Source organism: Petaurus breviceps, unplaced genomic scaffold (assembly GCF_028583685.1).
Source record: "Petaurus breviceps papuanus isolate PSGF00001 unplaced genomic scaffold, PetGlider_PUasm1.0 90574, whole genome shotgun sequence".
In the NCBI taxonomy this organism is placed as follows: Eukaryota; Metazoa; Chordata; class Mammalia; order Diprotodontia; family Petauridae; genus Petaurus; species Petaurus breviceps.
The window spans coordinates 6,401,940-6,426,931 of record NW_027187277.1 but is presented as its reverse complement, the minus strand read 5'-3'; the positions used below and the strand labels follow the sequence as shown (position 1 = coordinate 6,426,931).

Genomic DNA, 24,992 nt, shown 5'->3' with positions numbered 1-24,992 from the left:
GCCCAAGACAACTTAGAAGGTTGGCAGTTTCTCACTGTGGTGAGAGCAGGGTCTAATGCAGGCCCGCCCTGGAAAGCCAGCAGTATGCCTTGTGGAGGGGTGGGACTGAATCAGTGGTGGTGACTTCTGGAGCTCTTAGCCCATAGATGGTAAGGACAACTGGTCAAAAGGAAATTACAGGTCACTTTGCTGGTATTGCATGCAGGACTCTGTTGCATTGCCCACACCCAGTTCTGAGTCCCAGTCCCAGGGCAAGGAGGAGGAATAGCACACTAGAGTGTGGGGTGCCAGGGGAGTGGGGACCTTGGTCACAATTCCGGGGTATAAAAGAGTGCTTGTGGTCATTTACAGACCAGAACATAGGCCAGGAGAGCAATGACCCTTCTTTAGATCATAGCATCTTGGAAGAAGTGAAAACTTACAGATTTCCAGAAGTAACTATGAAAATAGCAGGACAAAAATAACCTGAAGCTTGGGATAGTGTCCCCTGCCCCCTCACCCCAGGAGCAAAAACTAACTTTCACCTAAATTTAAAATAGGCTAGGAAAATGAGCAAGCAATGAAAAAGAACTTGCGTATAGAAAGTTACTATAGTACCAAAGAGTTATAGAGTTTTGTAGAGATAGAGAAGAATTATACCAAAATTTATGTAGAGGAGCAAAAGGTATCAAGGGATTTGTCATATCAAGGGAATTGTATATATTCCCATATATATGCATATATATGGGAATATATAAATAACAAGGGAATTAATGAAAAAAAATGTTGGAGGCCCAATAGTATCAGATCTCAAACTGTATTACAAAGAGATAATCATCCAAACAATTTGGTACTATCTAAGAAATAGAGTGGTGGATCAGTGGAATAGATTAGGTAAACAATACACCATGGTAAATGATCATAGTAATCATAGTTTGATAAATACAAAAGTCAAAGCTTATGGGATTAGAACTCACTCTTTGACAAAAATTGCTGGAAAAACCTAACAACAATTTAGCAGAAGCTAGACATAGATCAACATCTTATACTGTATACCAAGATAAGGTCAAAATGGGTACATGATTTAGATATAAAGTATGATACCATGGGAAAATTAGGGGAGCATAGAATAGTTTACTTATCAAGTTTAAGGATAAGTAAAGAGTTTATAACCAAGCAAAAAATAGAGAGCATTATGGGAAATATAATGAATAATTTTGCTTACATGAAATTATAATTTTTTTTGCACAAAAAATCCAATGCAGCCAAGATTAGAAGGAAAGCAGAAAACGGGGAAAATTTTTATAACAAGTTTCTCTGACAAAGGCTTCATTTCTCAAATATATAGGTAAATGTGTCAAATGTATAAGAATATGATAAATGGCCAAAGGACATGAACAGGCAGTTTTCAGAAGAAATCAAAGCTGTCTATAGTCATAGGAATAGATGATCTAAATCAATATTGATTAGAGAAAAGCTAATTAAAACAACTCAGATATAACTTTATACCTACCAATTTGGCTAATGTGATAGAAAAAGAAAATGACAAATGTTAGAGGGAATATAGAAAAATGGGGACACTAATGCAATGCTAGTAGAATTGTGAACTGATTCAACAATTCTGGAAAGCAATTTGGAACTATGGCAAAAAGCCTATAAAATTGTGTATACCCTTTGACCCAGCAATGCCATTTCTAGATCTATATCTCAAGGAAATAAAAAAAGACCTATGTGTACAAAAATATTTATAGCAGCCCTTTTAGTGGTGACAAGGAACTGGAAATTGAGGGGATGCCTATCAATTGGGGAATGGTTGAACAAGCTGTATTATGATTGTGATGGAATACTATTGTGCTATAAAGAAATGATGATCAGGATAGTGTCAGAAAAACCTGGAAAGACTTAAATGAACTGGTGTAAAGTGAAGTGAGAAAAACCAGGAGAACATTTTATGTAGTAAGAATAATATGGTAAAATGATCAACTGTGAACAACTTAGTTATTCTCAGCACTACAATGATCCAAGACAATTCTGAAGGACTTATGGCAAAAAAAAAGCACTATCCATCTCCAGAGAAAGAATGGTAGAGAATGAATGCAGATTGAAGCATACTTTTAAAAAAAATTCATTTTTCTTGTTTTTTTTTAGTCTGTTTCCCTTTGCAACATTGCTAATCTAGAAATATGCTTTGCATCTATAATCTATGTGAAACTGCTTACCTTTTCTAGGATGAGGAAGAGGTGAGAAGAAGGGAGAGAATTTGTAAATTCAAAGAATGTTAAAATTTATTTTTTACATGCAATTTGAAAAAATAAAATATACAAATTGAAAAAGACAATTAATCTCCACCATTTATTGTCCATAGAAGGGTTAATTGGAATCCCTGATGAGTAAATAGTGACAAGTGATGGACACTTTTCTTAAGGGACTCTAATTAAAAAAGTACTGCCCACTAGACAGCCTAAACCAGACATTGGCTAAAAAAAAAATTTCAGTGAAGAGGGACACTCTATACTATGACTCAACAGCCTTGCCTTGCTTCAGTTCTGATAAACACTGGACCCAAAGACAGTGATTTTCTTGGAAGTAAAACTCAGCCATAGTTAAAGTGGGTTAAAGTGATGTCCCCAAGGATTCCAGTAAAACTAATAGTTAGCCTTGGGCCTCCATAAGTTCAGTTTTAGGAATGAAAGATTGTACTTCTGATGAGACTGGAATCAGCCCATACCAACAATCAGTTTAAGTTTGAGAGCAAATAGATCCATAGATCATAAGAAAGCTGTACCTACCTGATTTCTGCTCATGTTACTATATTGCAGGTGAAAAATGTAGATGTGGCTAATCTTTAATGTTTGCCCTATATATAATTACATCTATTCATTGATGTATGTGTTAATTACTACATGTTTCTGGAATGCTTCTGTTTTATTATTTTGCTCAATGTGTTTGTCTGCTTATGTGCTGCCATCATATATTACTATAGAGATGTTGTCAGTGAGCTATGTGTCTGTTTCTGTGGGTTCAGTGTTCGCAAACTTTGATGTTTGTACATTTTCTAATTATGTATGGTGACTGATATTGTTTTGCTTTGCTGTTGGGCTTGTTTACTTGTCTCCTATGACTGTATGGGTTCAACTATTGTATGTTCATGCAATTTAGACATATGGTTGTGTGTAATTTAGACATGTAGTTATTCACTAAAATAGCCTGTCAAACAATATTTTACACTGTGATATATCTATTACATGAATTTTTGATGTAGATTTATTGTGAATGGCACCCTGACATTATTACCTGGAATATTCTGTTCATTATACTTGTACTGATTAGTCTTTCAGATTTAGGTCAATGTTTGTGATATTTGCTTGCAGATTTGAAATATGCCGGAACTGAATTATCAATAGACTGCAAAATTCCTGACCCCAGAGAGTAATATAATAGGCTCTAAATGGCAGGGACTCAAGAAACTTGGGAGGAAGTACCTTCTTCTTTTTCAGGCAGAGGGAGTTGGCTTTGATTCCAAAGGTCACTTCTTCTTTCTTTTTCATTTGTAGGAGTAAGAAATAGAGTGGGTGGGATCTAGGAAAAGAGGGTGGCTACTGAAAGAAAAGTTGGGTCACAGAGTTTTACAAACATTGGTGAGGTTATTGAGCATTCAGTGTTCCCAGGCATAGGAATCTGTTGAATTTCAAAAATACCACATTTCAGAGACAACTAGATTTAACCTGTGAAAGAATACTTATCCAGGAGTTCAGCCTCATATACTAGGTAACCAGTTTACCCAAACTTTCAAGGTCAGAAGAAGAAATGAAACTTTTCTGAAAATTATATAAAAAGAGAACTTTCCACCTCTATTTAAGAAAGAACATTCTGGCCTAACATAGCATTGCTGATAAAAATTTGTTCTGTAATCTTCACATGGATGCTGGTTCTTGTATTGTTGTATTATTAATGAGTATATTTGGAAGAACAAAAGGTCTGGAATATCAAAGGAATTAATGAAAAGAAATGCACCATATACCAAAATCAAGTCTAAATGGATGTGTGATCCAGGTATAAAGGCTGATATTGTAAGCAATCTGGGAGAGCAAGGAATAGTTTACCTGTCAGATTTATGGAGATGGGAAGATTTTATGACCAAACAAGAGTTATAGAGCATTATAAAATGCAAAATGGATAATTTTGACTACATTAAATTGAAAAGTTTCTGTACAAACAAAGCCAATGTAACCAAGATTAAGAGGGAATTGGAAAATTGGGAATTTTTACAACCAGTGTCTCTGATAAAGGCCTCATTTCTAAAATATACAGAGAATTGAGTCAAATCTATATACAAGTCATTCCCCAACTGATAAATGGACAAAGGATATGAACAGGCAGTTTTCAGAGGAAGAAATTAAAGATATCTATAAGCATCTGAAAAATGCTCTAAATCACTATTGATTAGAGAAATGCAAATGAAAACATCTCTGAGGTATCACATCTCACTGGTTAGAGTGGCTTAGATCACAAAACAGGGAAATGATAAATGTTGGAGAGGATGTTGAAAAATTGGAACACTAATGCATTGTTGGTGAAGTTGTGAATTTATTCAACCATTCTGTAGAGCAATCTGGAACTATGCCCAAAGGGTTAAAAATAAGTGCATACCCTTTGACCCAGCAATAATATTCCCTTCAACTATTCTCATACTAAGAAAAGTTTCATAAGTTACAATTATTGTTTTTCCATGTAGGAATGTAAATAGTTTGACTTTGATAAGTTCCTTATGATTGCTCTTCCCTGTTTACCTTCTCATGCTTCTCTTGCTTCTTGTATCTGAATGTAAAATTTTCTATTCAGCTCTGCTTTTTTCAGCAAGAATGCTTGAAAGTCCTCTATTCCGCTGAATGACTATATTTTCCCCTGAAACATGACACTTAGTTTTGCTGGGTAGGTGACTCAGTTTTAATCCCAGCTCCTTTGTCCTCTGGAATATCATATTCCAAGCCCTTCAAGCCCTTCAGTCCCTCAGTGTAGAAGCTGCCAGATCCTGGGTTATCCTGATTGTGTTTCCACAATATTCAAATTGTTTCCTCCTGGCTGCTTGTAATATTTTCTCCTTGATCTGGGAATTTTGGAACCTGGCTATAATATTCCTAGGAGTAATCTTTTTGGAATCTTTTTCAAGAGATGATTGGTGGATTCTTTCAACCTCTATTTTGCCGTCTGGTTCTAAAACATCAGGGCAATTTCCTTGAGAATTTCTTGGAGGATGATTTCTAGGTTCTTTCTTTGATCGTTTCAGGTAGTCAAAAAATTTTTAAATTCTCTCTCCTGGATCTATTTTACAGGTCAGTGGTTTTTCCAGTGAGATATTTCATGTTGTCTTCTGTTCTTTCATTTGTTAGGATCTGTTTAACAGCATCTTGATTTCTCATAAATCACTAGCTTCCATTTGCTCCAATCTAATTCTGAAGGAATGATTCTTTTCAGTGAGCTTTAGAGATTCTTTTTCCATCTGGCAAATTTGGTTTTATAAGGCATTCTCCTCCTCATTGGCTTTTTGAGCCTCTTTTGACATTTGAGTTATTCTATTTTTTAAAGTGTTATTTTCTTCAGTCAGGTTGTTGACTCTCTTTGCATGGTTTTCTTGCATCATTCTCATTTCTCTTCCCAATTTTTCCTCCACTTCTCTTATTTGGTTTTCAAAATCCTTCTTAAGCTCCTCTATGGACTGTAACCAGTTTGTATTTTTCTTGGAAGCTTTTGGTGCAGGAGTTCTGACTTTGTTGTCTTACTCCTGTTCCTTATTGAATGCTTTGATCCTTTTTCCCCCAAAAAGGAATCCAAAGTCAGATTGCTGTGCTTGCTTTGCTTCCTTTGCTTCTTTTGCTCGCTCATGTTGACATTCAATTACTTGACTTTTCAGCTTTTTGCCACAGTAGAACTCTGCTTCCAGAGAGGAGAGCTTTGTCCCAAATCGCTGGGGTTTTCTAAGCTGCTGGAGCTATTAGTTGGGTGCCCTCTCAGAAGCCTCCAGTGGTCACACACCCCAGGACCTCCACCCTAGACAGCAATCCAGATCCAAGCAGGTTAAAGCAAGAGCAATTACCCCTCAGACTGGTGGCTTTGTCCCCCTACAATCTGCAGGCCAGGAGCTCTGAAGCAGCCACATGGCTGCTGTGCCTCAGTCACTTCTCCCTCTGGGGCAGAGGCTGGTCTGCACTCCCAGACCTCCTGTTCCCACAAAATCCACACTGAACTCTCACTTTGCCTTTGATATTTATGGGCTGATAATTCTGGAAACTGCCACAGCTGCTGGTGATTCACTCTCCCAAAGTCCCTCCAGCTTGAGCTGGTCATGGCTGCCCTGAGGCTAAAACCACAGACTCATGCAGGACTGGGCTTTGCTCTCAGCATGTTAAGATGGACCCTTCCTGTCAGCCTGCCAGGCTGTCTTTAGCAGGAGGTTTGTTTCTCTCTGTCACTTTGTGGGTTCTGTAGCCCTAAAGTTTGTTTAGAGTAATTTTTTTTAAAGATATTTGAGGTGGTTATGGGGGGGAATATGGAGTTTTCCTGCTCCTATGCTGCCATCTTGGCTTCACCCCCCTCAGTAGCCATTCTTACATAGTATTAACCCAGTTATACCAAGATACTATATCCTCTAACAAAGTTGGAATATGTTTATGTTTTGCATTTGATTTTGTTTTCATTTTATATTAGTATGATGGTAATATTTACCACAAACTTACCATCAAGTGTAGTGAGAATTAATTGTTTGCCTTTCTTCTTTATTAATTGAGATTAGGATATTGAAAGAAATGGTGTAGGGAATCAGAAGTTTCAGATATGGGAGTACAGGGAAGTGTTGAAAAAAATAGAAACCATGAAGACACTGGGGGCCAATGGATGATTCATAAAGGCAGGCCAACTTCTGTTCAACAGAAAAGGAAAAAAAAAAGCTCTCCATCCATGAGAGCCGTCCAACAATGCTGTCTCATTTAATGTTTCCATCAGAGGAATGAAAAACATTTAACATTTCTTATTTTAAAGACAAGTACATCTATCTTACACAGATTGAAAACTATAGGAAGTCAGGTATGTGACTAGATTAAGCTAACATAGTTAGTCACTTACTGGAGAAAGTAATAGACTTGGGACTTTTGAATATGAGATGAATATTTTTGCTATTACTTAGAGCTTTCTTTTCTCTTCCTGCATAGGAGAAGAATATACACCTGCAAAGCCTCAGCCTTTAATGGACAAGAGCATTGCTGTGCTCTATTCTTTTTTTTCTTTTGGAGGGGTAAGGCAGGGCAATTAGGGTTAAGTGACTTGCCCAAGGTCACACAGCTAGTTTTTTGTATTAAGTGTCTGAGGCCTGGATTTGAATTCAGGTCCTCCTGACTCCAGGGCCAGTGCTCCCCCTCTGCTCTATTCTTAGTAGCAGTTTTATTTTATTTTTTTATTTTGGGGAGATGTGCTTATTATCAATGTCCTCATCCTCTGATGGGGAACGTTAGAGTTGGATTCTGGAGATGGAAATGACCTCACAGTTTATATAATCCCACTATCTACTCAATATAGTAATTCCCTCTACTTCTATAAGTGTAGCAGGAGAGAAATAAGCTAAAGTGTGAAGGATGAAACTGGTATGTTAGGCTTATTTTCTCCTTCAGAGGAAGATCCTGATTTTCTTATAGACTTGCTCCATTGAGAAATTTTGATTCAGATGATATCTCATGGTTTTTAGAAGTATGTTTTATAATTTTCTGATTACTCTCAGAGAGTAGGTATAGAGATCTCTCTAAATTAATTATCAGTTAAGCTCTGAGATATACTCAATTTTCTTTTGTCATTAGAAAGAAATAATGTGGGATAGGGGAAAGATCACTAGTCTGTAAGTCAGGAAGCACGGGCTTTAGTCCTGCCTCCATTTAGTCCTAGTAATGTAACCCTGGGAAAGTCATTTGGCCTCTTTGGGCCTCAGTTTCTGCAAACTGTTAAAAGAAATGATTGGACTAGATAGAATCTAAGGTCTATTCTAGAACTAACAATATAAAATTCTGTGAATAATCATTATAATTTTTCCAATGAAATAATGAAAACTCATTTAAATATTTAACTTACCTTCTAGGATGTGTTTTGCTGTTTGGATACATCGCAGTGCTGGTGAACAGTACATATAGCTAATTTTGATGCCACTATCTAGTAGAGCTTCTCCTGGAAAAAAAAAACATTAAATTCCTCCTTTTAACCTAAATTTAACCATGGGTGGGTTATAGCTATTTTCTGCCTAATGTGTAGGGAAGAGAAATGCACTTAAGCAAATTTCCCTCAGTAAAATAGAAAACAGGGTTATCTCTTGCTATGGATTTTCTTCCTTTGACATTAAAAATATTACTATAGAAATGTATATAGAATGAGTGTAAGGGGCGGCCAGGTGGCTCAGCGAGCAAGAGCACCGTCTCCAGTGTCGGGATAACCTGGAGATCGAATCCCGGGCTCAGACACTCAGCACCACACCCAGAAATAACTGGCCGTGTAACCTTGAGCAAGTTACTTAACCCCGATTGCTTAAAAAAGAAAAAAAAAGAATGAGTGTAATGTAATAAAAGTGATTTGTAGGTGGAAATTTGTGCTAATATACACACTCATCCACACAGACATGTACAGATGCAAAGAAATTAAACAATAGTTTGATATACTGCAGAGAGAAATTATCTGAGTTTAAGGATATCTAGGTTCTAGTTCTAGTTTTGACACTCATGTGACCTTTAGCAAAATATTTCATTTCTGTGTGACTCATTTTTATAATATTTTTTAAAGTTTATTTAAAAATTTCAACTAATGAACTTTTAAGATTATTTTTTTCGCCTACTGTCTCTTGTCCCCATTGCACAGATAACAAAAAATCCCCTTAAAATAGAAAATTCTGAGAACACACATAGTCTAGCAAAACACATTAGCTATGTCAAAAAATGTGTGTTTCTTTATGTATTTCAATTTCATCACCTCTTTTTTCAGGAAGTAAGTGCCACGTGTCATCTTCATTCTTGTGGTTTATAATTGCTTTTATCAGTGCTCTAAAGCCCCCATAATGGCATCATCATTGTATAAATCATTCTTCTAGTTCTTCTCACTTCACTCTTTGCTAGTTCATAGAGGTTTTCACACTTTCCTCTGAAACTGTTGATATCTTCATTTTTAAAAATGACACAATGCTATTTCATTACATTCATATAGCACAATTTTAGTCTAATAGTTGACACCTCTTAGTTTCTAATTTTTGGCTACCACAACAAGAACTTCCATAAATATTTTTGTATACAGAGACCTTTTTTTCTCTTTGTGTGTTTTTGTTTTTTTGGGGGGGGAGCATTTACAGACCTCATTGTGGTATAGCTGCATCAAATAAAATACATACTTTGGGAATAGTTACATTTTTTCATATAATTGTTGATAGCTTAGATGCCTTCCTTTTAAAAACTGCCTGTTCATATCTTTTGACCATTTACCTATTAGGGAATGGGTCTTAGTCTTATAAATTTGAATCAGTTCCTAATATATTCTGGAAAAGATATCTTTATCAAGAAACTTGCTACAAAACTTTTCTCCACAGCTACCTATTTCCCTTCTAATTTTTGTTACATTAGAACTATTTGTGCAAAAACTTTAATATTTTATATTATCAAAAATTTCCTCTTTATCACTTGATTAGACATGAAACATTTCCATATCCATAGATCCAAAAAATAATTTCTTCCTTGCTTCTCTAATTTGTTTAAGATCTGGTCTTTTATATCTCAGTCTTTTATCTATTTGGTGCTTATCTTGGTATATGATAAGAAGTTGGTCCAAACCTAATTTCTGCCAGACTATTAGCTATTTTTCCTTGGAATTTTGGTCATTAAGTGAGTCCTTCATGAGTCTTTAGGATTATTAATTTTCCTCATCTTTTAAATGAGGATATTGATGTTCCCTAAGATCCCTTTAAGGTCTAGAAGTCTATGGTGGAGCAAGTAAAATTTTGGCAATAATATTGATTAGAAGAAGTAATAGATTAACAAAAGAAGAAAGAACTAGTCAATGCATTGTAAATGCAAATAAAAAATACCAGAAAACCAATAATAAAAAACCAAAACACAAATCCAGAAAATAAAGAAAAAATTAACTAAATTGAAAGCAATAAATCATTTAATTGATGACTAAAACTGAGGAAAGAAGCAATAGATTCTGAAAAAAAAAATAAATGTAAGGCATAATTTTATTTTAAAAAAATCAGGTGTATACAAAGTGACAAATCTTCCCCATTTCTTTGTCCTTTCTATATAGATTAAATTTTTAGTTCTTGATATTAATGACAAGTTAAAGAAAAAATCTGATACATACCTGTAAGTCTGGACTGAAAAATGCCACAGGAAGATAAAGGTGGATCATGTTCAAAATTTCTGAGTCCATTTTTCCTTTCTGGCAGTTTATAAGGGAAGTTCATATCTGGTCTGTAGTATTTTCCTATGGCACAAATTAATATTTTAGTTAAAATTAATTTCATCAAGTTGGTGAAAATTTATTTCAAAACATCTTACTGTCTAAGCTCAAGATTCCAGACAGATCCAGTATTCATCTAATCAAACTTATGCCAGTACAGAATTTCCTCTAACATATCACCAAAATATAGTAATTTAACCTTCTCTTTTTTTGGAATTGATTTAGTATTTTATTTCCCCCCTCCCCAGTTATGTGCAAAAATAATTTTAATGTTTATTTGTTTTTAAAACTTTGAGTTCCAAATTCTTTCTCTTCCTCCCTCTCTACCTTCCTCCCCCATTGAGAAGGCGAGAAATTTGATATAGGTTATATATGTGCAGTCATATAAAACACTTCTGCATTAGTCATGTTGTAAAAGAAAACAGACAAAAAACAAAACCAAAAAACCCTCCAGAAAAATAAAGTTGAAAAAAGTATGCTTTAACCTGTATTCAGAAAGCATTAATTCTTTCTCAATGGTTGGATAGCATTTTTTTTTTATCATAAATCCTTCAGAGTTTTATTGGATCATTGTATTGCTGATAATAGTTAATTCATTCATAGCTGATCATCTTACAATATTGTTATTACTTCATATTCAGTATACATTTCACTTTGCACCAGCTCATGTAAGTCTTTCAAGGCCTTCCTGAGAGCATCCTGCTCATCATTCCTTATAGCACAATAGCATTCCATCATATTCACATACCACAACTTGTTCAGCCTTTTCCCAGTTGATGGGCATCCCCTCAATTTACAATTCTCTGCCCCCAGAAAAGAGTGGCTATAAATATTTTTGTACATATAGGTCCCTTTCCTGCTGACCTTCTAAGTTGTCTTTGGCTAGAAAATTATGCCACCGTCCTTTTGCTCCAGCAATAGTTTTATGGCATTTTTTTGGTTTTCATTTCATTTTATTTGCACTCTAATGTTATTTCTCCATAGTGCAATAAGCTTTTGTTTTTTCAGGTTCTTTTGAGTTATCTTTTTCTTTGGAGCAACCTCCTGTTCTGGTCTAGGAACAATTTATTCCTTTTCAGTAAGTATTGTATTAATAATGCAAGGAGAACTCATGTATGGGTTGAATAGACCATAAGCCCTTTAAGTACACTGTTGCATTTTGGGAGCTTTGTTAACATGGAGAGGCTCAATGACAAGAGAATCCACATCCAAATCCTTCATTTCTATGTTCCTTTCTGCATTTCAAAGCACATTTTTAAGCATTCTTTAAGCAAGAATTCAGCACTCTTTTTGGGCAAACGACTCTGTGTTCAACCCCATTGCTTAGTTTTGGTCACACCTGCCAACTTGACCATTATATTGATGGAAGGGAACACATTGTTTCTTCAATGTGACATCTTTTAAGAACTTGGTAGCTTTTTGGATTTGCATGTAGTTGATAGCTTGGGGTGTTTCACGGCTGTTCTTGAAGTGAGATTTGAATCCCTTGACTTGCATGATTTTGGGGGGACTCTGAATCAGGAGACTACTTCATCATTTTAAATGATTACCTAGGATGGCTCAGGGGAGGAAGAGGAGCAAATGCTTTTGGGAGACTTTTATGGCATTACTTAAAGGTGTTTGCAGGGGTTTTGGGGAGAGCTCAGACCATTACAGGGCTCACACAGCCACAGTCCTACTGTGTCAAAAAGCCCAAAAGTCAAGTAATGGAGTGGCAACATGACCAGGCAAAGGAAGCAAACCCAGCAAAGTAATCCAACATTAGACTCCTATTTTGGGGACAAAAAGGATCAAAGCCTGGAACAGGAGGAAGACAGTGAAGTCAGAACTCCTGCACCAAAAGCTTCAAAGAAAAATATGAGTTGGTTACAGGCCATAGAGGACCTTAAGAAGCAGATAAGAGAAGCGGAGGAAAAATTGGGAAGAGAAATGAGAACAATGCAAGAAAATTATGAAATGAGAGTCAACAGCCTGACTGAGGAAAATAACACCTAAAAAAATAGACTAACTCAAAAGGCAAAAGAGGCTCAAAAAGCCAAAGAAGAGAAGAATGGCTTAAAAAGCCAAATTTTCCAGATGAAAAAGAATCTCTAAAGCTCACTGAAAAGAATCATTCCTTCAGAATTAGATTGGAGCAAATGGAAGCTAGTGACTTTATGAGAAATCAAGATGCTGTTGAACAGATCCAAACAAATGAAAGAACAGAAGGCAATGTGAAATATCTCATTGGAAAAACTACTGACCTGGAAAATAGATCCAGGAGATATAATTAAAAAATTATTGGTCTGGAGTCAAGATGGTGGAGTAGAAAGAGGACCTCCATGTGGCTTTGGCTCCCACCACCTCTAATTCATGTAAAAGGGGACTCTAAACAAACTTTGGAGCTACAGAACCCACAAAATGACACAGAGAAGCTAACCTCCTGCTGAGGACAGCCCAGTAGGCCAGCAGGAATCAGCCAGCACAGCACTCTGAGAGCTGAGCCCAGCCTCATGCCAAGGTTTAGCCCCAGGGAGGACCTGACCAACCAATGGCTGAAGGGACTCCAGATCACCAGCAGCTGTGGCGGTTTCCAGAATTATCAACACATAGATGCTAAGGACAAAGTGAGAGATCAATGCAATGTGGACTTTGGGATTCAGTATTTGGGAGTGTGTCAGCCATTATCCCCAGGAGGGAGAAGCCACTGAGGGCTGTGGCACAGCCACCACCACTGAAGCTGCAGGTTTCAGTTCCTGGCCTACAAACTGTAGGGGGACCAAGCGACCAGTCTGAGGGGTAATGGATCTTGCTTTAACTGGTTTGGATCTGGATTGTGGTCTAGGGTCGAGGTCCTGGGTTATGTGACCAGCTTGCGAGAGCATGTGGAAGCTTCAGAGAGGGCACCCAACTAATACCTCTGGCAACTAAGAAAACCCCAGCATTTGGAATGAAGCTCCCCCATCTGGTGGTAGAGTCCTACTATGGCAAAAAAAGTCAAGTAATTGAGTGGCAACATGATCGGGCAAAGGAAGCAAACCAAGCAAAGCAATCCAACAAAAAAGGAACAAATCCTGGAACAGGAGGAAGACAGTGAAGTCAGAACTCCCATACCAAAAGCTTCAAAGAAAAATAAAAACTGGTTATAGGCCATAGAGGACCTTAAGAAGCAGATAAGAGGAGTGGAGGAAAAATTGGGAAGAGAAATGAGAACGATGCAAGAAAATTATGAGATGAGAGTTAACAGCCTGACTGAGGAAAATAACACCTTAAAAAACAGACTAACTCAAATGGCAAAAGAGGCGCAAAAAGGAAATGAGGAGAAGAATGCCTTAAAAAGCCAAATTTGCCAGATGGAAAAAGAATCCCAAAAGCTCACTGAGGAGAATCATTCCTTCAGAATTAGACTGGAGCAAATGGAAGCAAATGACTTTATGAGAAATCAAGATGCTGTTAGACAGATCCAAACAAATGAAAAAAAACAGAAGATAACGTGAAATCGCTCACTGGAAAAGCCACTGGCATGGAAAATAGATCCAGGAGAGAGAATTTAAAAATTATTTGACTCCCTGAAAGCCATGACCAAAGAAAGAACCTAGAAGTCATCCTCCAAGAAATTCTCAAGAAAAACTTCTCTGATGTTTTAGAACCAGAGGGCAAAATAGAGCTTGAAAAAATGCACCAATCACCTCCTGGAAAAGATCCCGAAAAGAAAACTACTAGAAATATTATAACTAGGTTCCCAAATTCCCAGATCAAGGAGAGAATATTACAAGCAGTCAGGAAGAAAAAATTTGAATATTGTGGAAATGCAATCAGGATAACCCAGGATCTGGCAGCTTCTACACTGAGGGATCGAAGGGCTTGGAATATGATATTCCAGAGGTTAAAGGAGCTGGGATTAAAACCAAGAATCACCTACCCAGCAAAACATATCATGTTTCAGGGGAAAATATGGTTATTCAGTGGAATAGAGGACTTTTAAGCATTCTTTAATGCTTTATTAACTTCTGATTTACATCATTTGTTTCTACCAGATTTTGTGTTACAAATTTTCTCCCCATTTTTCCCTTACCCACTGCACCAAAATAGCAGTCCCACAGGATATCCCCTCCTCCAATCTGCTCTCTCCCATATTTTCTCCCATACCCCTTTTGACTTTTCCAGTGGATCTCTATGCCTCAGTGCCTGTATATCTTATTTCCCAATTACATGTAAGATGGTATTAATAATAGTATACACACACACACACATACACACATATTTATTTGAATATTTGATTTTAAAACTTTCAATTCCAGATTCATTCCCTTCCTTCATTGTCACCCACCCTTACTAGGAAGATAAGCAGTTCAGTATAGGTTGTACATGTGCGGCTAATGCAAAACATAACATAATAGATATATTGTAAAAGACTGACTATACTTCTCTCCCTCCTATTCCACCTCCCACTTATTCTATTCTGTACTTTGATCCTGTCCCTTTTCAAAAGTGGGTGCTTCCAACTTCCCTCCCCCTCAGCCTGCCCTCCCTTCCATCATCCCCCCTCTCATTCCCTCCCCCCATACTCCTAGAGGGTGAGATACCCTATTTAGTGTGTATTTCACTCCCTCCTCAAGCCAGATTCAATGGGAATAAGGTTGACCCATTTCCTTTTGCCTTCCTATGCTTCCTCTCCATTGTAACCATTTTCCCTTGCCTCTTCTGTATGAGATAGTTTACCCCAATCTGTCTCTCCCCATCTCCTCTCATTACATTGCTCTCACCTCTTAATTTCACCTTTTAAGTATCATCCCTTCCTGTTAAATTGGTCCTGTGCCCTCTATCTATGTATACCTGTAAACATATGCCCATAAACCCTCAAATATATATATTTATATTCCCTTCAACTACTGAGAAAGGTTTCATAAGTTACAATTATTGCTTTTCCATGTAGGAATGTTAATAGTTCAACTTTGATAAGTTCCTTATGATTTCTTTTCCCTATTTACTTTCTCAAGCTTCTCTTGCTTTTTGTATCTGAATGTCAAATTTTCTATTCAACTCTGTTTTTTTCAGCAAGAATGCTTGAAAGTTCTATTCCACTGAAGACCATATTTTCCCCTGAAACATGATACTCAGTTTTGTTGGGTAGGTGACTCTTGGTTTTAATCCCAGCTCCTTTGACCTCAGGAATATCATATTCCAAGCCCTCTGATCCCTCAGTGTAGAAGCTGCCAGATACTGGGTTATCCTGATTGTGTTTCCACAATATTCAAATTGTTTCTTCCTGGCTGCTTGTAATATTCTTTCCTTAATCTGGGAATTCTGGAACCTGGCTATAATATTCCTAGGAGTTTTCTTTTGGGGATCTTTTTCAGGAGGTGATTGGTGGATTATTTCAACCTTTATTTTGCCCTCTGGCACTAAAACATCAGGGCAGTTTTCTTTGAGAACTTCCTGGAGGATGATTTCTAGGTTCTTACTTTGATCATGGCTTTCAGGCAGGCAAATAAATTTAAATTATCTCTCCTGCATCTATTTCCCAGGTCAGTGATTTTTCCCATGAGATATTTCACACTGCCTTCTATTCTTTCATTTGTTTGTATCTGTTTAACAGCATCTTGATTTCTCATAAAGTCATTAGCTTCCATTTGCTCCAATCTAATTCTGAAGCAATGATTCTCCTCAGTGAGCTTTTAGGATTCTTTTCCATCTGGCAAATTCGGCTTTTTAAAGCATTCTTCTCCTTTTTGCCTTTTTGAGCCTCCTTTGCCATTTGAGTCAGTCTGATTTTTAAGGTATTATTTTCCTCAGTCAGGCTGTTGACTCTCATTTCATAATTTTCTTGCATTATTCTCATTTCTCTTCCCAATTTTTTTCTCCACTCCTCTTATCTGCTTCTTAAGGTCCTCTATGGCCTGTAACCAGCTTGTATTTTTCCTTTGAAGCTTTTGGTGCAGGAGTTCTGACTTCACTGTTTTCCTCCTGTTCCATGCTTTGCTCCCTTTTGTACCCAAAATAGGAGTGTAATGTTGGAATCTTCTGTCTGTTTTGTTTCCTTCGCCTGCTCATTTTGCCACTCAATTACTTGACTTTTGGGCTTTTTGCCATAGTAGGATTCTGCCACCAGACAGGGGAGCTTTTGTCCCAAATGCTGGGGTTTTCTCAGCTGCCAGAGGTATTAGATGGGTGCCCTCTCTGAGGTCTCCACATGCTCTGGCAAGCTGGACACACACCCCAGGACCTCCACCCTAGATTTCAATCCAGATCCAAGCAGGTTAAAGCAAGAGTGATAACCCCTCAGACTGGTGCTTGGTCCCCCTACACTCTGCAGGCCAAGAGCTGAAGCCGCCACGTGGCACTGGCTGGCTGTGCCAGCATCTCAATGGCTTCTCATCCGGGGGGTAAAAGCCACACGCTCCCACTTACTGTGTCCCAAAGTCTCGACTGCACTGACTTCTCACTTTGTCCTTCTCATCTCTGTGTTGATAAATCTGGAAACTGCCACTGCTGCTGCTGATCTGGAGTCCCTCTGGCCTGCGGCTGGTCAGGCCCACCCTGGGGTTAAAGCCTCAGTGTGGGGCTGGGCTCAGCTCCCAGAGCGCTGCCCTGGATTCCTGCCAGCCTACCGGCTGTCTTCAGTGGGAGGTTAGCTTCTCTCTGTCATTTTGTGGGTTCTGCAGCTGCAAAGTTTGTTTAGAGTCTCCTTTTTACATGGATTGGGGAAGGTGGAAGCTGGAGCTGTGGGAAGGTTGTGCTTCTACTCCACCATCTTGGCTTCACCCCCTGAAGCACTTTAAACATCCTTAATGAAAAAACCAGAGTTGAATAGAAAATTTGACATTCAGGTACAAGAAGCAAAGAAGGTAAACAGGGAAAAGAAATCATAAGGAACTTATCAAAGTTGTACATTAACATTCCTACATGGAAAAATGACAATTGTAACTGATGAAACTTTTTCTCAGTATGAAAATAGTTGAAGGGAATATATATATATATATATATATATATATATATATATATGTCTATATTGGAGGGTGTATGAATACATATGTGAAGGAGTGTATATATGTTTACAGTTATACATAGATAGAGGGCACAGAACCAATTTAATAGGAAGGGATGATACTTAAAAGGTGAAATTAAGAGATGAGAGAGCAGTACAGTGAGAGGAGATGGGGAAAGACAGAATGGGGTAACTCTCATATAGAAGAGGCAAGGGAAAACGGTTACAATGGAGGGGAGTAATAGGAAGGCAAATGGGAATGGGTCAACCTTATTCTCATTGAATTTGGCTCAGGGAAGGAATGACATACACTCTAAATAGGGTATCTCAACCTACAGGAGAGTAGGGGGAAGGGGATGAGAGGGGGAATGATGGAAGGGAGGGCAGGCTGGGGGTGAGGGAAGTTGGAAGCACCCACTTTTGAAAAGGGACAGGATCAAAGTAGAGAATAGAACAAGTGGGAAGTGGGATAGGAGGGAGGGAAATATAGTTAGTCTTTTACAGTATATCTTCTATGGTAATGTTTTGCATTAGCTCCACATGTACAACCTATACTGATTTGCTTATCTTTCCAGTAAGGGTGGGTGACAAGGGAGGAAGGGAATGAATCTGGAATTCAAAGTTTTAAAATCAAATGTTTAAAAAAAAATATATATATATATATATATAAATACTATTATTAATACTATATTACATGTAATTGGGATATAAGTTATATAGGCACTGGGGCATAGAGATTCACCATGCCCCACTGGAAGAGTCGAAGGCAATATGGCAGAACATATGGGAGAGAGCAGATTGGAACTTAGAAACATGGTTATCAGAAATAATCTGAGCATCTCAAATGAAGTATATTATGTTTTGTTGTACAATAAAATCCATAATACCTTTGAGGAACTCCTCGTCCCTTTTATCAAGTCAACAAGCACAGAAATACTCCAGATGTGGTCTGACCAAGACAAAGTATAGCAGGGTCATAATCTTCCTTGTTCTGGACATTTCTTCGCCTAGGATCACAGTAGCTCTTTCTGATTGCTTCCTGATGCTATTGACATGGATTGAGCTTGTAGTTCATTAAAACTTATAGACTTTTAAAAATTCTAGCTGAATCTTCCTTGCTTAGCTTTTGTTCAGCTGGTTTTTAAAATATGAGATCCTAAGAAAAGAGTCAGCTTTCCAGAAGAGTGTATTGCTTAGAACAACATGGAAAATGTCTGAGATCTCTCCTCAACATTTTTAATTTCACTGGTTGTTTTTTCCTGAAGTGTGCCCAGCTGTTATTCCACTACCCTTTTTTTTTTTTTTAAGCAATTGGGGTTAAGTAACTTGCTCAAGGTTACACGGCCAGTTATTTCTGGGTGTGGTGCTGAGTGTCTGAGCCCGGGGTTCGATTTCCAGGTCGTCCCAACACTGGAGCCGGTGCTCTTACTCGCTGAGCCACCTGGCCGCCCCACCTGGCCGCCCCTAAGCAATTGGGGTTAAGTAACTTGCTCAAGGTTACACGGCCAGGTGTTTCTGGGTGGGTGCTAAGTGTCTGAGCCCGGGATTCGATCTCCAGGTCTTCTCAACACTGGAGTCGGTGCTCTTACTCGCTGTGCTACCTGGCTGCCCCTCCACTACCCTTCTTAAAGTTCTATTCTTTGTGTCCCCTTCAGTATCTTGCTGATTGACTAGAGCACAGGAGGTGCTCAGTAAATATATTGAATTTTTGTTTGAATAAATATTTCACTGTAGTCTTATAAAGTACAAATTGCAAGTTAGCAATTGAAATATTTTTATCTTCCTGCTTAATACAAAATGCTTGTTGACTTGATAAAAGGGATGATAAGTTCCTCCAAGGAATTTATGTGTATTATGGATTTTATTGTACAACAAAACATAATATACTTCATTTGAGATGCTCAGATTACTTCTGATAACCATGTTTCTAAGTTCCAAAAATTTCTCTTACTCCTATGTTTCATATATAATATACATTCTATAATAACTTTTACCTGAGATGCCCAGATTAAGTTCCCAAAATTTCTCTCCATATTATAGTGTACAGAAGATAAATTAAAATGAACATTCTTGTAGTATAAAATACAATGAACTGCAAGTTAGATGACGGGCTTGCAACTCTGCTTGGCCAATCACTAGTCCAATGACAAATCACCTCTTTGGGCATAATTTTCTTTATCTGAAAAATAAGAGTTGAAGCAGAATTTCTCTCCAGCCCTGAATTCTGTGATTCTCTGGGTGATACTACCACAACAATAGCCAACATTTATATTGGAATTTAAGATTTTAATCCTCACAACAACCTGGGAGGTTATCTCCATTTTTTAGGTAAGGAAACTGAGGCAGAGAAATTAAGTGACATGCCTGGGGTTACACAGTCAGTAAGTGTGGAAGAGTATTTTTGAATTCAGGTCTTCTGGCCCCCTAATCCAGGGCTCTTATCTTAGCTACCTCAATAAGCATAATTACTTGGTTAGTTATACTCTATTTTTTTTAAAAAAAATTTAAAATTAATTTGTTTGTTTCCTTTTAGTTTACAGGATTCAATTCCACAATTCCTTGAGTTTCACATTTTGTTTCCCTCCCTCCCCTCCCCACCCATGGCGGCATGTAGTCAAGTATAGGATCTGTAAATACTTTCACATTATACATTAGTCAGGTTATAAAGAAGGATTGTATTAGACGGAATGAAAAATGGTAAAGAGGACATAAAACCAAATAAGAAAAGGAAAAAGATCAGGCATTTTGCTTCCACCTGTATATAAACTCAGTTCTTTCTCTGGATGCACATATTTCTCTCCATCATGAGCCTTTTGGGATTGACTTATATCACTGCATTGCTGGGAAGGGTCCAGTCCATCATAGTTGGTCATCACACATACATTGTGTCTGTAATTGTGTACAAATTTCTCCTGGTTTTACTCTTGTCACTCAGCATCAGTTTGTATAAGCCTCTCCAGGTAAATATGAAGACCGTTTGAGTTATACTCTATTAAAGGTCTTTCCTGGGTCATTTCTGAAGAAGAACAGAACCTTTTCTACTAAATCTGGGATATTCCTAAAATGATCCTTGTATTTTAAAAGTCTCTTACCTTATAGCCTTTGAGATGTTACCAGCTCACACAAAATAAATTCACCAGGAATTCAGTCTTCCTAAGAACTATATGTAGATTATCACCATTGAGTGATAATTTAGATTGATTTAGAGTTTAGAAATGACAATTAAGGAAACTGAGGACTAAGAGAAGTTATAACTTGGCCAGAGTCACATAGATGGCAAGAAGCTGAGGCAACATTCAAAACTAGCTGTAATTCTAAATTTGAACATATTTGTTTTGTTTTGTTTTTGGTCCCATACTGAATACACATATGTGGGAGGAGATTGCTATGCTCTTTAGGGGAAATCTTAGATATGAGTCATACAAGCTTTGTTTTTCAGATTTCTCTGGAGAAATCTTGGTCAGGGATTAACAAGCCAAAATGAATGTGACTTTTTTGGGGTCAGGCCCTGGGATAAAACCTAATCCATTTAAAGGGTCTCTGGTTGCTTCTAAGTCATGGGGTATGATTATTGCTATGTCCCACCTGAAAAGCCAAGAACTCCGCTTAAAAAACTGAGATCAGAAAGCACAGAAAGGTTATCATAGCAGATCCTCCAAGTTTTAAGATATACAGAGTATGGTGGGAGACAAAGGGAATGAAGGCCGAAGGCGACTCTGCCCAAGCTTGCTTTTGACTTCTTTTCATCATCACATCACTAAAGAACTGGTAGTTGGAGCCAGTACCAGCAACAGGACAGAGAACAGAAAAGCACCAGCTTTGACTGCTGTCCCATACAGAGCGGGGTTAGTCCAGGGTAAGATCTTTGGAGGAATCCACATCTGAATCCAGAGAGATATTACCTACCTTACCTGCACTGATAAGGAAGATTTGCTGATACTTGCCCTGGGGAGGTGGATTGATTTCTACATTGGGGATAGGTAAAAATCCTGGCAGAAACATGTGAGCCAGAGCCTAAAAATGATAGCTTATATTTACAAAGCACTTCAAGGCTTCAATGCACTTTATGTATATTATCTCATTTGATCTTTGCAACAACCCTGTGAGGTAGGTACTAATATTACCCATGTTTTAAAGATGAGACTGAGAGAGGTAAAACCCAGAGCCACAGAATAAGTGTCTATGGCAGGATTCAAACTCAGGTCTTACTGATTCCCAAGACCTGTGCTTTATACACTGTACCACTTAACTGCCTCAAGCTTAGGCACTTAAACTGTAGGCTAGATCAAGGCCATATCTTAATACTGGCCTAAAGAGTTCCTATGTCTAGGAGAAGCAATCAATCATGTCTTACTGTGTAGGAAATTAAAATCTATTCTTAGTCATTTACTAGTTGAGTGGCCCTGGACAAGTCATTTATCCTCTGCTTGCCTCAGTTTCTTATTCTGTCAAATGGGATAATAGTAGCAACTATGTCTCAGGGTTATTGTCAGGATAATATGAGATAATATTTGTAAAGCCCTTTGTAAATCTTAGAGGTATAGATAAATGGTAGTTGTCATTAATATTATTATTAGCATGCAGTAGTGTTTTTTTGTTCCTTTTACTGATCCTATACCTGAATGCAAAAACCATGACCTGTGTGGTAGATATCATTTTACTAAGTTCACGTAATTAGGGTTTTTCTTCTAGATAACAGCAAAATAATGGAGGGACAGGGGATTTTCTTGGTGAGGTAGAGATTTGGATCCATAATGATTGGGTATATCTTTCCCAACTACATATGTCCAAGGGTGGGGAGCCTGTGACCGAGGCCACATGTCTTCAAGTGTGGTCCTTTGACTGAATCCAAACTTCACAGAACAAATCCTCTTAGTAAAAGGATTTGTTCTGTAATACTTGAACTCAGTCAAAAGGCCTCACTCAAGGTTCTAGAAGGACCTATGTGGCCTTGAGACTGCAGGTTCCCCACCCCTATGTTAGACTAATGAGAAAAGCGGTGGACCCCCAGAAAGAGGAAAAACTGGCAAATGCTGCCAACCTTCTGAGAACCATAAAGACTTTATATTTCCTCTAGAGTTCTCTCAAATGTTGTATGGAATGAATGCTGCTGTGGTGAGCATGGGATGGCCCTCCCATGCCCAATTCTTTTGGTGAGTAAAAGCAATTGAATCTAGTTGATGGTAAGCATTGCTCCTGGTGAGCAAGCCTGTAATATTAAGTAAATTGCTCTTGTTTTCACAATAATTTTTTGTTGTATAGTTAATGGTGCAATTAATGATTTTGTTGTTTTTGTTTTTGTTTGTTTTCAGTGGGGGGGGGTATGATGTATCTAGAGTGGGAAGGAGGACTCAGAATATTTTGTAAATATTTTAAACCGAAAAGTAATTAGAATCTAAAGGTGACAATTTGGGGCACTTGCCATATAATGTACAATGTGTACCAAGGAATGGTATAGAGAAGCTGATATAATGGCTGGAGAATTGATCTCAACATATCAATCTAATTCAGATTCAGGGATTGACTTAACCTACCGTCTATAGTTGAACATTGCTGCAACCAAGACTTCCCAAAGATTTGATCTACCCTTTCCCCATGACGCATCACCAAAAGGCTTCTTCTGTGTGTCAACACCTGAGAAATTGAGAAGAAAAAAAATGAGTATTGGGGTGGCTAGGTGGCTCAATGAATAGAGCGCTGGCCCTGGAGTCAGAAGGACCTGAGTTCAAATTTAGCCTCAGACACGAAAAACTTACTAGCTGTGTGACCTAGGGCAAGTCACTTAACCCCAATTGCCCTGCCCTCGCCCCCTCCAAAAAGCAAAAAAAAAATGAGTATTTCAACATCAAACATTTGCTATAATAATTTAACCCTATATTTGTTTAGTGTCTTTATAGACTATCAAATGATTTTTATTTTTTTTAACCTTAAATCTTCCCTGTGAGGGAAGTAAGACAAGTATATCTTGAAATAAGTAAGAAGTAAGACAACTTATTTTTCCAGGAGAGAAAATGAAAAACTAAATAGGTTAAGTGACTTACACAATGTCACACAGCTAGTAATTGGGACTTGAACACAGCTCTTCTGATTTCAACCACTCTATTCTTTCTAAATCGGAACTGCCACAAGGATCATTACTTCTAATAATGTTATAGCATACTGTAATGACATGCACAGAAGCTTTCCAGAAGAACTTCTACTGTGAACAGTTTTTTTTAAGGTTCTGATTACTCAGTATAGTAATTACTCTATTCTATAACAAAAGGAAAACATCCATGGAAAATCAAGGTACAGCATAATTCAAAATACAGCATTCACCATATTACAATTTATCACAGAAAATCACAATATAATATTCAAAACTAGTCTCAAAGTAAAATAGTCACTCTTAAGTTAACTCAATTAGTCACTTATCAGTAGTCTCAAAGTACTCAAGTCAAAGTCTTCCACTCTTGGGGCAAAGTCTTAATTAATTCAGTCACTTATCAGTAGTATCAAAGTACAAGTCAAAGTCTTCTACTCATGGGGCAAAGTCTTGATTAACTCAATCAGTCACTTATCAGTAAGAATAGTCAAAGTACTCAGTCACTTATCAGTAACAATAGTCAAAGTACTCAAAGTACAATCAGTCACTTATTCAGCAAAGTCTTACTAAGTATCATACACTAAATCCTCTACCACTTAGGTCACTAGTAAACTATAATTCCATAATTACTCAGTACCCAAGGAGAGGTCTTTTCATCTTGACTTGGGACCTGTTCTCAGATTCCCCAGTATCTCCTTCCATTGTCCCAGATTCTACCTGGATTCACCAGACTGTCACCTGGATTCAATGGCAGACAGCTCCCAGTTCCTTGACCAGTTGTCTGGGGAGGTCCTGCTCCACACTGGACTTCACAAAGTCTGGTCCATGTCAGCTCCTTCACCATTTCTGCTTCAAGGAATTCAATGCTCAACCAAGCCACAAACAAACAAAGTCTCAGCATTCTGGTCATGCTTCAGTCACCTGGGCTCCTGGCTCTGGATTCCAGGCTCCTGGTTCCTGGCTCCTGGGCTCCTGGCCTCCTGGCTCTGGGCTCCTGGGATCCTGTTCAGAAGAAGTTCCACCACCACAATTTTTCAGGACTCAGTTCTCCATTCTTCTGTAGCTGTTCTGCCACCAGATCTCGGTCTCAAGGAAATTCTCACTGTGCCTCTCTGGGGCTTTTCTTATATACACAGTATTGCCTACTTCACTTCCTTCAGCCAACCCCTTCCTGTTACATCAGTTAACAGGAGACAGGAGTTCATACTTTCTGTTTCCCCAACAGAGTCTTGATCAGTTACTAAGTGCTAAGTACCTGTTACCTTTGCCAACACAAAGGGATCTTCAAATTCAAAATTACATTACTGTTACACTTATTGACAAAGAAATAGGACTTTTCTTTCATAGGAAATTTTTCTCTATAATTGTGTTAAATTCTGCTTAGGTCTCTACTTCCCAGATGATGCTTTTCACAACTTCCGCAGAATAGACAAAATTTTGGAAATATTAAAATAGTATCTAAAATTGTGACCTCTTAGTGAGACTCTG

At 37.8% G+C, this 24,992-nt stretch overlaps 1 protein-coding gene across 1 annotated transcript in view; it reads right to left on the bottom strand.

The window, feature by feature from the left end:
- UBASH3A (ubiquitin associated and SH3 domain containing A) overlaps positions 1-24,992 on the bottom strand; it is a 131,603-nt gene that overhangs the window by 19,308 nt on the left and 87,303 nt on the right. Inside the window, exons 8-10 of the mRNA XM_069063412.1 lie at positions 22,954-23,053; positions 10,354-10,476; positions 8,092-8,184 (exon numbers count right to left, since the gene is read on the bottom strand). Of these exons, the coding sequence (XP_068919513.1) occupies positions 8,092-8,184; positions 10,354-10,476; positions 22,954-23,053 (316 nt within the window). The remainder of the gene's footprint in view (positions 1-8,091; positions 8,185-10,353; positions 10,477-22,953; positions 23,054-24,992) is intronic.